This window comes from Sinocyclocheilus anshuiensis, unplaced genomic scaffold (assembly GCF_001515605.1).
Source record: "Sinocyclocheilus anshuiensis isolate Anshui unplaced genomic scaffold, SAMN03320099.WGS_v1.1 scaffold1430, whole genome shotgun sequence".
NCBI lineage: Eukaryota > Metazoa > Chordata > Actinopteri > Cypriniformes > Cyprinidae > Sinocyclocheilus > Sinocyclocheilus anshuiensis.
In genome coordinates, this window is record NW_015555721.1 from 1,722,254 (window position 1) to 1,735,692 (window position 13,439).

Consider the following 13,439-nt stretch of genomic DNA (forward strand, 5'->3'; position numbering starts at 1 on the left):
GAGCCGTACCGTGCCATACCATGCAGTGGAAAAGCGCCATAAGTTAGCTTGTACCATATGGGTCTCTGTCTGTGCGGCCCCGGGGTCATGAGGGCCTCCGTCCAGGTCACTGGCTCCTAATGGACCCAGGCAGACGGATCTGGCCCAGCTGGATGCACACACCTCATCACATCACATCACATCGCTGCTAACAGATTTATCTCCAGTAGGAATCACTACTCACTTCTAGAAATCTATTCACTCAATAATTAATGAACTGAGTGGCTTGCAGTTCATTCAGTTTGCTACTGCAAGGTGATGCAAGTAAATAGCTTTTTTTAAGTTGCAGGCTTTTCACAGCATAATGACACTATAATTGAATTAAAGCAAAAGGCGTCTTTTTCTGCTTCAGCTGTAGTCTTTTTTTTTTAGCTGATTTGAGGATTCTGGTATTGAGCAGAATGCATGTGATCAATTATTTATGGTTTAGACTAGGGCTGCACGATAAATCGCATGCGATATTTAACGCGCATCTTATCAGTAAAGCCGGTTCTGTAATCAGCGGTAAATCTCCATCACCTGCGTGCTTTCACATTGAGCAGCATTAACTACACAGAGCCATTGTTCACTGACGAGCTGCGCAAAAAATCACGCGAATATGAACGTGGTTTTGCGCAACTCAAAAAATTGCGCGAATATGAACGTGGTTTTGCGCAATTCGTCAGTGAACAACGGCTCTGTGTAGTTAATACTGCTCAATGTGAAAGCACGCAGGTGATGGAGATTTACCGCTGATTACAGAACCGGCTTTACTGATAAGATGCGCGTTAAATATCGCATGCGATTTATCGTGCAGCCCTAGTTTAGACGTATAATAAAAGAAGACGGCTCACGTGGCTCTGGGCGCCTCTGCTCATGCAGGCAAAGAAAAACTTCCACAGATCAACAGTAGATCATTCACTGTCTGAGTGCTAGGATGCACTCAGCACTTTTGTTTGATTCACACAGAGGCGCTTGTTCACAGAGAGCGAGCTTTCTGTTCGTCCACTGCAAAGACCAAAGATGACTTGACGTGCATGTGACACGCCAGTGTGCTTCAGCCTTAAACAGCATGTTTCACTGTCTTAATGTTGTCATTAAACGAGACTAATTTACCCATTCTTCATGTTTAGAGGTGAAGTATGTCATTTCTGCAAAAAACTAAAGGCAGCCGACCTCCAAGCAGTTCAAAGTTTAGCAGGTTAGTATGGCCGAATACACATTAACAGGCACTGAATTATTATATATTATATTATATTATATTATATTATGTTATGTTATATTTATTATATTGTATTATATATATTACCTACAACCCTACATAGGACAAACAGATAATATGATATTATACGATTTTATACCCACAACCCTACATTGGACAAATATAATATAATATAATATATAATATAATATAATATATTGTTGTGAAACACAGAGTCATGGATATAAATATCATATTATAATAGATATAATAATAATAATAATAATAATAATTTATATAGCGCCTTTCCAACGCCCAAGGTCACTTTACAAGTCAGGTTTAAGGAACAGAAACAAATAAACATCAATACCAGAAGACAGAACACATACCAAGAGCTGAGAGTAATTATACAGAGACCACTTACAAAGTTAGATTAGAGAAACAAAGATAATGTAGATAAACATCCATAACAGGGTACAAATTACAGACTAAGAACTGAAGAGTAATATTCAGAGAAAAAAATATACCTATAAATATAGGTTTTTGAAGGAGAGAAGGGAGGATGATTGACGGATGTTTTGGGGAAGAGCTGAACACTGAAAGCCCTAGCTCCCATAGTCGCCAGACGAAACTTAGGGGTGACTAACAATCCCTCACTAGAAGATCGTAAGGAGCGGGCAGGAACATAAGGGAGAAGTAAGTCAGATAAATATGTAGGACCAAAGTTATCGAGAGCTTTATAAGTGTGAGAATTAGTATCTTTTAGTTTATGCGCAAGGAAACCGGAAGCCAATGAAGGTGATGGGATGGGAAGGATTGGGGTAATCTGATCGCTCTTTCTTGTGTGGGTAATCAAGCGAGCTGCAGAGTTTTTAACATACTGTAGTCGTTTGATATTATTAGCTGACAGGCCATAAAGAAGTGAATTACAGTAATCTAGTTGAGATGTGACGAAGGCATGTGTAACAGTTTCAGCATCCTGCTGACTGAGAGAGGATCAAATACGAGAAATATTACGTAGGTGGGAAAAAAGCTGTCTTTACTACTTTACCAATGTGATCGTTGAATGAAAGAGTGGAATCAATGAGAACACCAAGATTGCGAACTTTAGTGGAGGGCATAATCAGATCACCATCCAGATCCATCAGTTGACCAGAGAGCTTAGATAAAACAGCTTTAGAGCCAATCAGAATTACCTCAGTTTTATCAGAGTTAAATTTAAGGTAATTTGCCTCCAGCCAAAGTTTGAGTTCCTTGATGCAATTTGTTAATGCTGGCGGTGGAAACACTGAGGTGGAAGGTGCGCTAAAATAAATATGAATGTCATCTGCGTAACAGTGGAAGTCAAACCCATAGTGTTTGATTATTTGTCCAATTAATGGCAAATAAATGAAGAGGAGAGGGCCCAAAACAGAACCTTGAGGTACACCAGAACTGATGGATTTGGTAGATGATTTGTGTTTCTGGTATATAACAAATTGTTGCCTCCCAGTCAAATAGGAGGAAAACCATTCAAGGGCTGTGCCAGTACTTCCAATTGCTGAAAGCCGTGAGAGGAGTATCTCATGATAAACAGTGTCAGAAGCTGAGCTGAGGTCTAAGAGAAGGAGAGTGCTGAGAGCACCAGAATCAGAAGCTAAGAGAAGATCGTTAAGAACCCTAACCAGGTTCTGTTTCAGTACTGTGTAATGGACGAAAGCCAGACTGGAAGGGCTCATAGAGGTTGTGTGCTGTTAAGAAGGCCTGTAATTGGGAGGCAACAACTTTTTCTAATATCTTAGAGAGAAAAGATTAGTTCGAAATAGGCCTATAGCTACTTAGGGAAGAAGGTTAGAGACCATGCTTTTTAAGAACTGGAGTGACAGCAGTAATCTTCAGCTTAGATGGTACAGTTCTGGATGACATTGACGTATTAATGAAGTGAGTGATGGGTAGTGACAAAGCAGGCAAACAATTCTTCAGTAAAGAGGAACGTGCAGTGTCAAGAAGACTAGTAGAGGAATTAGACAATAGAGTCAAAACTAGAGAAGCTATGAGCATGGCATAATGAGAGAAGTTTGGTAGTGGGAACAGAGGAAGGGTGTTGACAGGTATGAGATGTTTTACTCTGAAAAAAGTTCAGGAAAGCGTCACACATTTGATCAGAGCCCTCTAGAGACTGTGCGGTAGGCTGAGTTAACTTTTTAATCATAGTAAATAATGTTCTAGGCCTGTTTTTGGACTTATTAATGAAAGTAGAGAAATAAGATGTTCGAGCTGCATTAAGAGAGTTCCTGTACTGCTTAATGTGTTCAGTATATACCAAGGAGTGAACAATAAGGCCAGTTTTCATATAAAGCCTTTCCAGCCGGCGGCCCTTGGTTTTCTTTGCCCTAAGCTCAGTGTTGAACCAAGGAGAAGTGCGCGAGGAAGGGACCTGTCTAGATTTTAAGGGAGCAAAATTATTCAAAATAGTAGAAATACTTTCATCATAGACATTAAGAATGTCTTCAGCACTGGAATGACTGCAGCAGTCAGAGAGGGGGGAATCACTGAGTGCAGCAGAAAATGACAGAGGATCAACCAACTTCCATGCACGATAATCAATCAAGGATTTAACAACAGGTTTTGGAATGTAATAATCAGTTTATGATCAGAGATACCTACGTCAGAGCTAGTGTTGTCACGGTACCAAAATTTCAGTATTCGGTACCAATACCAGTGAAAATCCACGGTTCTCGGTACCAATTTCGGTACCAAAGCAAAACACAAAAACATGCTAATTGAACAACAACTTGGTACCGAAATACCGGGTCTTTTGACAACACTAGTCGGAGCCTTTTAAGGCAGTAATGTCGATACCAGTAGAGCAAACCAAATCCAGTGTATGGCCATGTACATGAGTTGGAAAATCAATATGTTGCTGCAGATTAAAACAATCAAGGACAGACATGAACTCAAGAGCATGAACAGTATCAGTATCAACATGAATATTGAAATCCCCTAGCAATAGCATAGCTGTAGATTGCGCAGAAGCAATTGTCAGCAATTCACACAAGTCTGACAGAAATTGCATGTTCATTTTAGGAGGACGATACACCAGTATTATGAGCAGTGAAGAGTGACTAGTAAATTGTCACTATTTTAAATGGCAAATATTCAAGGATACAGCTCAATTTGAAGACTGGTGATAGACCACCTCCAGGCCCCCACCCCTGCCTCCAATTCGTGGCTTAGTCAGAGTACTGAAACCAGGAGGAGAAAGCAGATTAAGTTCAACAAAGTCATTAGATGCTTGCCAGGTTTCTGTGAGCATCAGCATATCACAGTTATTGTCAGAGATGAAGTCCCAAAGAAATGTTCCTTTCCCAGTTAAAGACCGAGTGTTGAGTAGGGCAAAATTACCACATCGTTGCACATTCTTGTTAAGCACAGAGTCATCTCTGGTCTTTTCTAGTGGCCTTAGCGATGATAAACAAACTCCACGATGTATATACGTAGAGGACGACTTCCATGTGCTTAATCTATGAGACCAGATAGAGGGGATAGAAGCAGGCGAAGAGCAGTTAAATGTTCAGGAGTCGTTTTGGTGAGCGATGAATATAGTGGGGCCGACGAGCAATTCCGATAGTTTTACACAGTCCATATGTGGCGGGATCCAGCCGGGAAAAACAGGTCAAACGACGCAACTAGATGTCTTAGAACTTTGTAGATGTCTAACAAAATTTCATTTGAATGGAAAACAGCAAGGATAGCAAAAAAAAACACAAGAGGCCATCAGTCTCACAGCCAAACAAGATTTATTTGAGAAAAATATTCCATACATGACTCAAAGCACAACACTCACCACAACGATACACAGGACACACAACACTGGCCCACGTTAGCCAGGCCAGACAGTGGTACACAGGGCACAGCACGGCGAGAAGGTGGAAACCCACTCACCGGCAGTGCCCAGAACGAACCTACAGAGTTAGATCCGGGCAGAGAGCTCGTGAAGCGCTGTGAAGTGTGGCCGCGTAGCACCACATTAGCCAAACCCGAGACAAACGATAGACAATACCAGGCACGACGAATCAATGAGAAAGTGGAGACTCACTCACTGACACTGTCAAGCGGTACAAACACACCATCGATCCGGGGAGAGGGCTCGCTAGGGTGTGAAGCGTGTGGCAAGTTAACATCCAAGAGGGCAGTTCAAAACTTTTGTTATAAATCAGTCCGGAGATCGATAAGTGAAGATGGAAATGTTCACAAAAAGAAAAAGGAGACAAACCAAGCGATTTCACGACAAAAACAGACAAAGAGAACGCGAAGGTGAAGAGTAGCGGCTGCCAAGTTGCGCACTGCATACTCTCAACGGAAACAGAAATCATATTATAGAAATTATATTATATTATATTATATTATATTATAATGTGTAGGGTCAACCTACAGTTTGCATTTCTGATTTGCTGCTAGTGGGGCAGAAATACACACTTTCTTCTTTTTTTTTATGTAGATGAAAAATTTCTGAGATGCAATATTCAAACAGTCTCTGACTTTCCAAATCAGGTTTTGTTGCTCGCTCTGAGATGCTTGTTGAAACCACAGTCATCCCGAGTGCATTATGTGTGCTTGTATGTTTTTTTTTTTCTGTGATATTTGCTAAACCTCCTAAACTCACACAGGGGTCAGAGGTTAGTATGTATAGGGTCGCAGGGATGTAGAGAAGGAGGAGCTGATAGTGGGAGAGAGGGAGGTGTGTTTAGTCTGTACAGAGGAAGTCCAACTGCTCCCTATGAACTACATTACTATCACAGACGTTGTAAGGGTATTTGGAAAGTCACTCACCCCTTCAGAGGCCTGTTGTTTCCCACGCTGCCTTCCCATGCTCCCCGTACTTACTTCATATTTGCACGTCTATAAATAAAGCTCCTCCCGACCAGAAGCGTTTGATAAACTGGTCCGGAGATGCACATGGGCTGCTGTTAACCAAAGGTCATTAGCCTTTCCTGCAATATGTGCTAATAGAGCATGGTAGGACACTATTGGACGAATTAAGACTACAGTGTGTCTATATAGAAGTGCTGTGCCAGAAACATACAACTATGTGAATACTTGAACAATGAATATGTTACATTTCAGTAATTCAGTACATTTCATGTAATAATAACACACAAAATCGAGCTTGCTTAGCTAGTCTTGTGATTGTGTTCACATTTAGGGGATTTAGGGCTTCACATCTTTCATCTACTGCTTGTTTTTCTTCCAGCTCATGCCACCCAGTAGCAACACCTCATATAAACAATGCTGTCTTTGTCCAGAATGCTGTGAACTGTTGTTCTGCATTGTAATTTGTGTCGCTAACTGAATAATTTTGCATATTGATTACTCACGGTCCCCTTTTGGCCTTCTGTTTGTGCCCTTTTTATGGGAAACAATTTGTTAGTCTTATTAGACTTCCATGTTTCTATTTAGAAAATTCTATTTAGGTTATTTTCAAATTAGTGGACAAAAACCGACTCTGCCCCTTTTGGGAAATGATAATCATTATATTTAAAGTGTTTTTTTTTTTCTTGGTTGTGGTGGGGGGAAAACATTGTAGCTGTTTCTATAAAACAACAACTTTAAGCAGAAGCTATCCAATTGCATCGGCAGTGGTCTGAACTAACACACAAGTGGTAAGTGGTAACCTACTATGGCTAGCATGATTTATCTGTGCTTATGAGTTTGGACTAGTAGATATATGTTTAGTTAGTTAGTTATGATCAATATATACAAAATATATACAAAAAGTTCATACATACTGGGGGCTTTTTTCAAAGAAATTAATACTTGCATCAGAAATGAATGATGCATTAAATTGTTCAAAAGTGACTGTAAAGATTTTAAATTAATAAAAAAAAACTTTTTTATTTTATTTTGTTTTTTCAAATAAATGCTGTTTTCTATTTCTATTCATCAAAAAATCCTAAAAAAATCTATCACGAATCCACAAAAATATTGAGCAGCACAACTGTTTCCAACATTGATGATAATAATAATAATAATAATAATAATGTTTCTTGAGCAGCAAATCAGCATATTAGAATGATTTCTGAAATGATGATTTCTGATTTCTGAGTAATGATGCTGAAAATTTTGCTTTGTATCACAGGAATAAATTACATTTTAAAATATATTTAAATAGAAAACATTTATTTTAAATTGTAATAATATTTTACAATATTACAGTTTTTACTGTATTTTTGATCAAGTAAATCCAGCCTTGCATGAGAGATTTATGTCAAAGAAATCAAAATTTTTTTTTTTTTACTGAATTTTACTTATAATTTTTTTAATTTACTTTTGGACAGTGTAGGACAGTTGTAGAAGTGACATGAAGCGAAATGGGAGAGAGAGGGGGGAGGGTGGAATCAGGAAAGGTCCTCAAGCCGGGATTCAAACTCAGGACGCCCGCAACGCAACGGCACACTATATGTCAGCAAGCTGGCCACAAGGCTATCGGCGCCGACCTTACCCCAAACTTTTGAACAGTACTGTAGTGTATAATAAATATATAGTTTTTTGTTTTGTTTTGTTTTTAACCGTTTACATTAGACATTTTAGAATTTACATGATTCGGATTTAAATAATTTATTGTTCTCTCGTTCTTTTTTTCTCTCTGTATTTCTTGCTTCTGGACTAATCTACAAAACTGGCAACAGCAGATATATTACTAGCTCTTGAATGATGAAATGCTTCATAAGTCTTGAATAAAAGTGTCATTTAAATAGCTAAATGTAATTATTTTAAGCGAAGGCATTAAAACTTGATTAATTTACAGTAAAAAAACGATACTAATATTGACTAATATTGACATTGTTGCCCTGTTTTCCTGGGCATCATTTTGGAGGCCATGCAAAGGCTTGCTTTGTTTTCAGGTGGGCTCGTCGTCCCCTACTCAGAGCATCCATGAAATGATGTCATGGAAACGGGTGTGTGCAGCGGAGAGCAGCAGGACTTCTTCTCTCATTGGCTGAGCCTGAGCCTTATCTGCGCTCCCTCTTTTGCCTTCAGCGAGGGTGCTGGCTGCATGTGTTCAGTCAGTCTCTAACAGAAGACACAATAGAAGATGTTCATTATCCTTTATTTAACCAGTGATTTCTGATATTCAGTGGTTCTGAGACATGGTATGTAATTTGTGCTGTGTAATTCATCTTTAATGCCAAAGAGAGTGATAATACTATTCTAGTCATTGAGGTTGTGCATAATTGATAAAAATCATTGTGGATCATTTAGGTTTTTAATTTAGTCATTGACCATGCATATATATTTTGATCAGCGAACTGTACAGTTTGAGAGAAAAAGCTTGGTTAATACTAAAAGGAGCAAAATGCATGCATGCTGACAGGAAACGCTAACATCTGTTTGTGTGTGGAGGGGTGTTGCTATAGAGACACAGGCAGGTAAGGACATTGAGGAAGTGCAGACGAAGCTGGTAGAGGAAGATTCAGCCAGAAAGAGGTCATGAGTTGATTGGGCACCTCTTGCTGTTCGTTTTCAAAGAAAAGACTGCATGAGTATTACAGTAGATCAGTGACAGGAAAAACTTGTTGCCTGCCAAGCATTTGGCCCATCTCTCACACTTAGTGTTAATTTACAGACCTGGGAATAATGCCACAAGACTCTCCGGTGAGGGTAAGCATTTTATTCTTTCAAAGTGAGGTGAGCGTCAGACCTTGTTGTGGTGTTTCGAGTCTGAGGTTTGCACTTGTTTGTCTGTGTAAATGTGTTCACGCTTAATTTGATGTTAATTGTGGTTGTCCCTGATGAGCTACTTCGTTCAGAGAGTAGAGGTTAAGTTTAGAGTTACCCCGAGCCATCAATAGGGTCATGGCTTACCATGTTCCTCTGTCTTTGCCATTTATACAGTCATGGATGATTACAGAGGAAGTAGCTGTCACTTGCTAAACAGTCTTATCTCTACTGCAGAGCAATGGTGTTTGATGAGATGATATTGCAGACTAAGTATCATTGGCAGCTGGTCACAATCTGTGACGATGTACTTGTGTATTATTGTATCATTGACATGTTTTTAGTTAATTCCCATTTATTTACTGAGAATTTCCTATTTCACAAAAGTCGTAAAATTGTTAAAGGGGACATATTAATTTAAACTTCTGATATACGGTTTTCTGATCGCGCACATCCGAAGCAAGCGCACAGAAAGTGGCTGTCACACGGCATGTGAATACTTTTCTTTCATGTATTATTGCACTAAAACTCAAATACACACAAATTTACGTTAAAAACACACAAGTTATAAAAACAGTGAGTTATGTCTTTGAAACAGCTGGAAAAGAAATTGCATGTTTATATTAGATCTGTGTGGCAGCAGCGTAATATTCAGTAAATCAATAAATCCACTGCCCTCTTGTCTCCTCTGAGGCTGGGACTCTAAATAGTGTTCTGTGCTCGTGAGTGCAGCCAAAGACAGAACAGTTAGCATGCTTTGATTGAACTTTCGCCATGCCGAAACACACCGTTGTTGCTTGCGAAACATAATGGCAGTGCCATTGGTGGAAACTTGCAGATAAAGGGGCGGTAATATTATAATAAGATCCCCTTACCACGTCATGGGGGAGCGAAATCTGAGTGACTCATTTTTTCACAAACTTGCAAAGAAAGGCTTACCAAAAACAATTTACTGGGTTGTTCTTTTTCACATTTTCTGGGTTGGTAGATGCACCGGAGACCCTATTATAGCACTTAACAAAGAAAAAGTCAGATTTTCATAAGTCACCTTTAATGATCCCAATAACATTGTGTAAAAATATAATTTCCTTTTTCATTTTGGGGTAAAATATAGTTTGTGGCAGGTTTCATGAAATTTATCTTATAAGGATATTACTCATGACACCATAAGTATTTAAACTCTGCACTAAGTTCTTTTATCAGTCTCTGCTTATCTTTTAATGATTGAAACACCAGCTGCCTGATCACAAGAATCCTGACCCTTACCTCATCTGAATGCCACAAACACTTCTGCAGTTTAGCTCAGGGAAAAGAATGACACTGCAGCTTCTGCTGGTATTCTGGCCAGACGGATTGATAAGACATCCTGGAACTGCCTGTGTTCTGCCTGGACAGATATCTTCTGTCTGTATTGATCTGGCACCCAGAAAGTCAAACAACACAGCACTATAATTAACTTAACTTCTTGGCTTTGCACTGTGGTTATGCTTAGAGTCAAGATGTCATCTCCAGTTAACTATAAAATTTGATTTTGATCTTGTTTGTTCCCAATTACAGATTATCTCCTGTTTGGCAACTGAAGTGACGGCCATCAAGACTGGACAGAGTCGGGCTGAATCTGAGCAAAATCTGGTTGAACCAGGAACCTTTTAGGACTTGTTAGAAGAAAACAACTTATTATTGAAACCACAACAGCACCAGTCAAACGCAACTGGGTTTGTGAGTTGTGCAAACCAAGATGCCCATCTTAAAGCAGCTGGTGTTGGGGTCTCAGACCAAACGGCGATCTCGTATGGACCTCACTACTGAGATGATCAGCGCTCCCTTGGGTGACTTCCGGCACACCATGCATGTAGGGCGCAGCGGGGAAGCTTTCGGAGACACATCTTTCCTCAGCACTCGATCTGGAGAGCCATCCCAAGAAGGCCACACCTATCCTCGCTCTCCAAAACCGGGACTGCTGTCTCGTACCTTCTGGAGCAGCAAGCGCTCTCAGTCGGTCACCAGAGTAGACCAGCGAGACAATACCCTCTTTCCTCCCAGCGAGTCACCTACCTTTGTGAAGAATGCCATGTCCTTGCCCTTTCTGAACAATGAAGAAGGACCGGAGGGAGACAAGAGGGTGCTCAAGAGCTTGACCTCCAGCCCCTCCAATGGGGCCTCTGTTGAAGCATTGGACTTGGAGCTACATGAGAAGCAATTTGGGGTGTTGACCGACCTGCGACCTTCCCCATCTTACAACGGGGGAGGATTGAAGAAAGCTGAATCTGTGATGTCATTCCATGTTGATCTTGGGCCCTCGATGCTGGGGGACATCCTGGGGGTCATGGAGAAGGAAGATGATGACCAGGGGTTTGAAGAAGGCAAGAGCAGTGAGGGACATGCATCTCCTCTTCACTGCAACCTGGGAGGAGTGGAAATGGATGAGGAAATGAGGGAGGTTGTTGTGAAAGAAGAGGAACTAGAGGGGTTAGTCGCTCACAGTGAGGGTCCCATGAGGGCTCCCAGCTCTGTTGACTTGGAGATACAGAGTGAAGGCACCAGCACCCCAGAACCACACCACAAACACCTGCATCACCTCGACAGCTGCTCAGTTTCCAGCTCAGGTTCAGCTGCCTTGGAGGAGAAACCAACCAGTGAGCCTTACGAGGAAGATATTGGAGTTACCGACAACATCTGCAACCCAGACAATGAACCAGCCTTCTCCTCCTTCATGGAAGATGAGGATGATGAGATTCGAGTATGAAACCCTACAATCAGCAAACCTTTCTGAGGATGGAGAGATAAATATCTCAGACTAGAATTTGACATTGTGTAAAGAGGAGAAATGCGGTGTAGATGTAAGCATGTCAAAGCTGGACAGATGCCTCAGGTTCCTGTGTCCCTGTAGAGATAAGTTGGGGAGACTGCTTTAGCTCAGACACCAAAGCCATCTGTCACACTACTGACCCATGCTAAGATGAGCAGCTGGATGGTGTTGAAAATGTGTCCAAAAGAGACCTGCTACACTGATAGCTCTGCAAAAGGAAAGACATGCATAGGGGATACATACATCACCAAAACCGAATTTTCCCATAGTCCCATGCGGGGTTCCCACAGTTGTAAGCTGGAAATATCAGGGAATTTTATAAAATGTAATGGTCATGGATTTTTTCCAAGTTATTCTCAGCTTTAAAATACGTTGTTTGTGAAAAATTGCGTTTTGTGTTCTCAATGAAATTGTTAAAAAAAAATCCTTACCTGGTAATCACAAGCAACTAGAATGGTCATGTAAATTCATTGGTCAAAAGATGTGGGAACCCTGCCCATGACTTGGTGCCTAAATATAATGGTTCTTTTGATTTAGAGCACTAGCGTATTAAATTAAATCATATGATTTGTTCAGTGGCCCTCTGCATAAAGGTACAATATATTTTCAAAGTTAATATCAGCACTCTGCCATTGTCAGAAAAGTAACACTGTGTTAGGAGAGAGCTCTTATGAGATGATCCAAATGTTTTATCATACACATTCTTGGGGTAGCATTGTCAAAGCCCTACAAATACTTTATCTTTAGATTACACATAATTCAGTCATGCATCCGGTAAAACTGTAATTTTAAGAGCTACTGTGGTTCAGAAGCTCAGGAAACGTCCTTGTGCAGCTGATTACACACTGCGCTGGTCTGAGCTCGAATGCTGATGATTTGAAGGTGGTGGATGTTTGAGAACCTCTCCAGAAACTGATCATAGTCCACTTTTGGGAAGAGTGGCAACAGGTGTCCCTCCATCAGATCTCCTTTTTCAGTCTGTACGTGTTTTGCATAGTAGTTGTTTGCTCAGTATCTTGCATATCTCACCACTTCCTTCCTGCACTTCATGGCGTGCGAGGGGAACTGCTGTTTATTGCTGGAGTTTTTGATCAGTTTGATTGTAGCTGTCATTGAAACATTTAAACCGTTGGATAAACAATATGTGTCATGTCAAGTACAACTAAAAAGTAATTTGTGTTAAGTCATGTCTTTTAGTAAACATGAACATGTCGGTTTTATTAATTGTGTTAACTCTGACATTAGCAAATTATTGCACTGGTATTGCTCCTCAGTAAATTCACTGGGGTGCTTTAATACACTGTTGAGCAAAGACACTAAAATTCATTGATTCCGTTTGATCTTTTGACTTTTTCATTGTGTACATAATAATAATAATAATTCCTTACATTTATATAGTGCTTTTCTGGGCACTCAAAGCGCTTTACATAGTAGGGGGAATCTCCTCAACCACCACCAGTGTGCAGCATCCACCTGGATGATGCGACGGCAGCCATATTGCGCCAGAACGCCCACCACACACCAGCTTATTGGTGGAGAGGAGAAGCCAATCAGCAGATATGGGGATGGTTAGGAGGCCATGATGGTCAGATGCCAATGGGCGAATTTGGCCAGAATGCCAGGGTTACACCCCTACTCTTTTTCGAAGGACATCCTGGGATTTTTAATGACCACAGAGAGTCAGGACCTCGGTTTAACGTCTCAACCGAAGGA

At 40.6% G+C, this 13,439-nt stretch overlaps 1 protein-coding gene across 2 annotated transcripts in view; it reads left to right on the forward strand.

Annotated features, from left to right (window-relative positions):
• Nucleotides 1-11,992, forward strand: part of LOC107672486 (cdc42 effector protein 4-like) — a 28,304-nt gene extending 16,312 nt beyond the window's left edge. The window contains exons 1-2 of one of the 2 annotated variants that reach the window (XM_016465698.1): nt 8,802-8,860; nt 10,475-11,992. In XM_016465698.1, coding sequence (XP_016321184.1) covers nt 10,656-11,663 — 1,008 coding nt within the window. In that variant the 5' untranslated portion in view covers nt 8,802-8,860; nt 10,475-10,655 and the 3' untranslated portion in view covers nt 11,664-11,992. Of the gene's footprint in view, nt 1-8,801; nt 8,861-10,474 lie in introns of those variants that run through there. The other variant, XM_016465697.1, reaches the window with a different exon arrangement.
• The last annotated feature ends 1,447 nt before the right edge of the window (nt 11,993-13,439 follow it).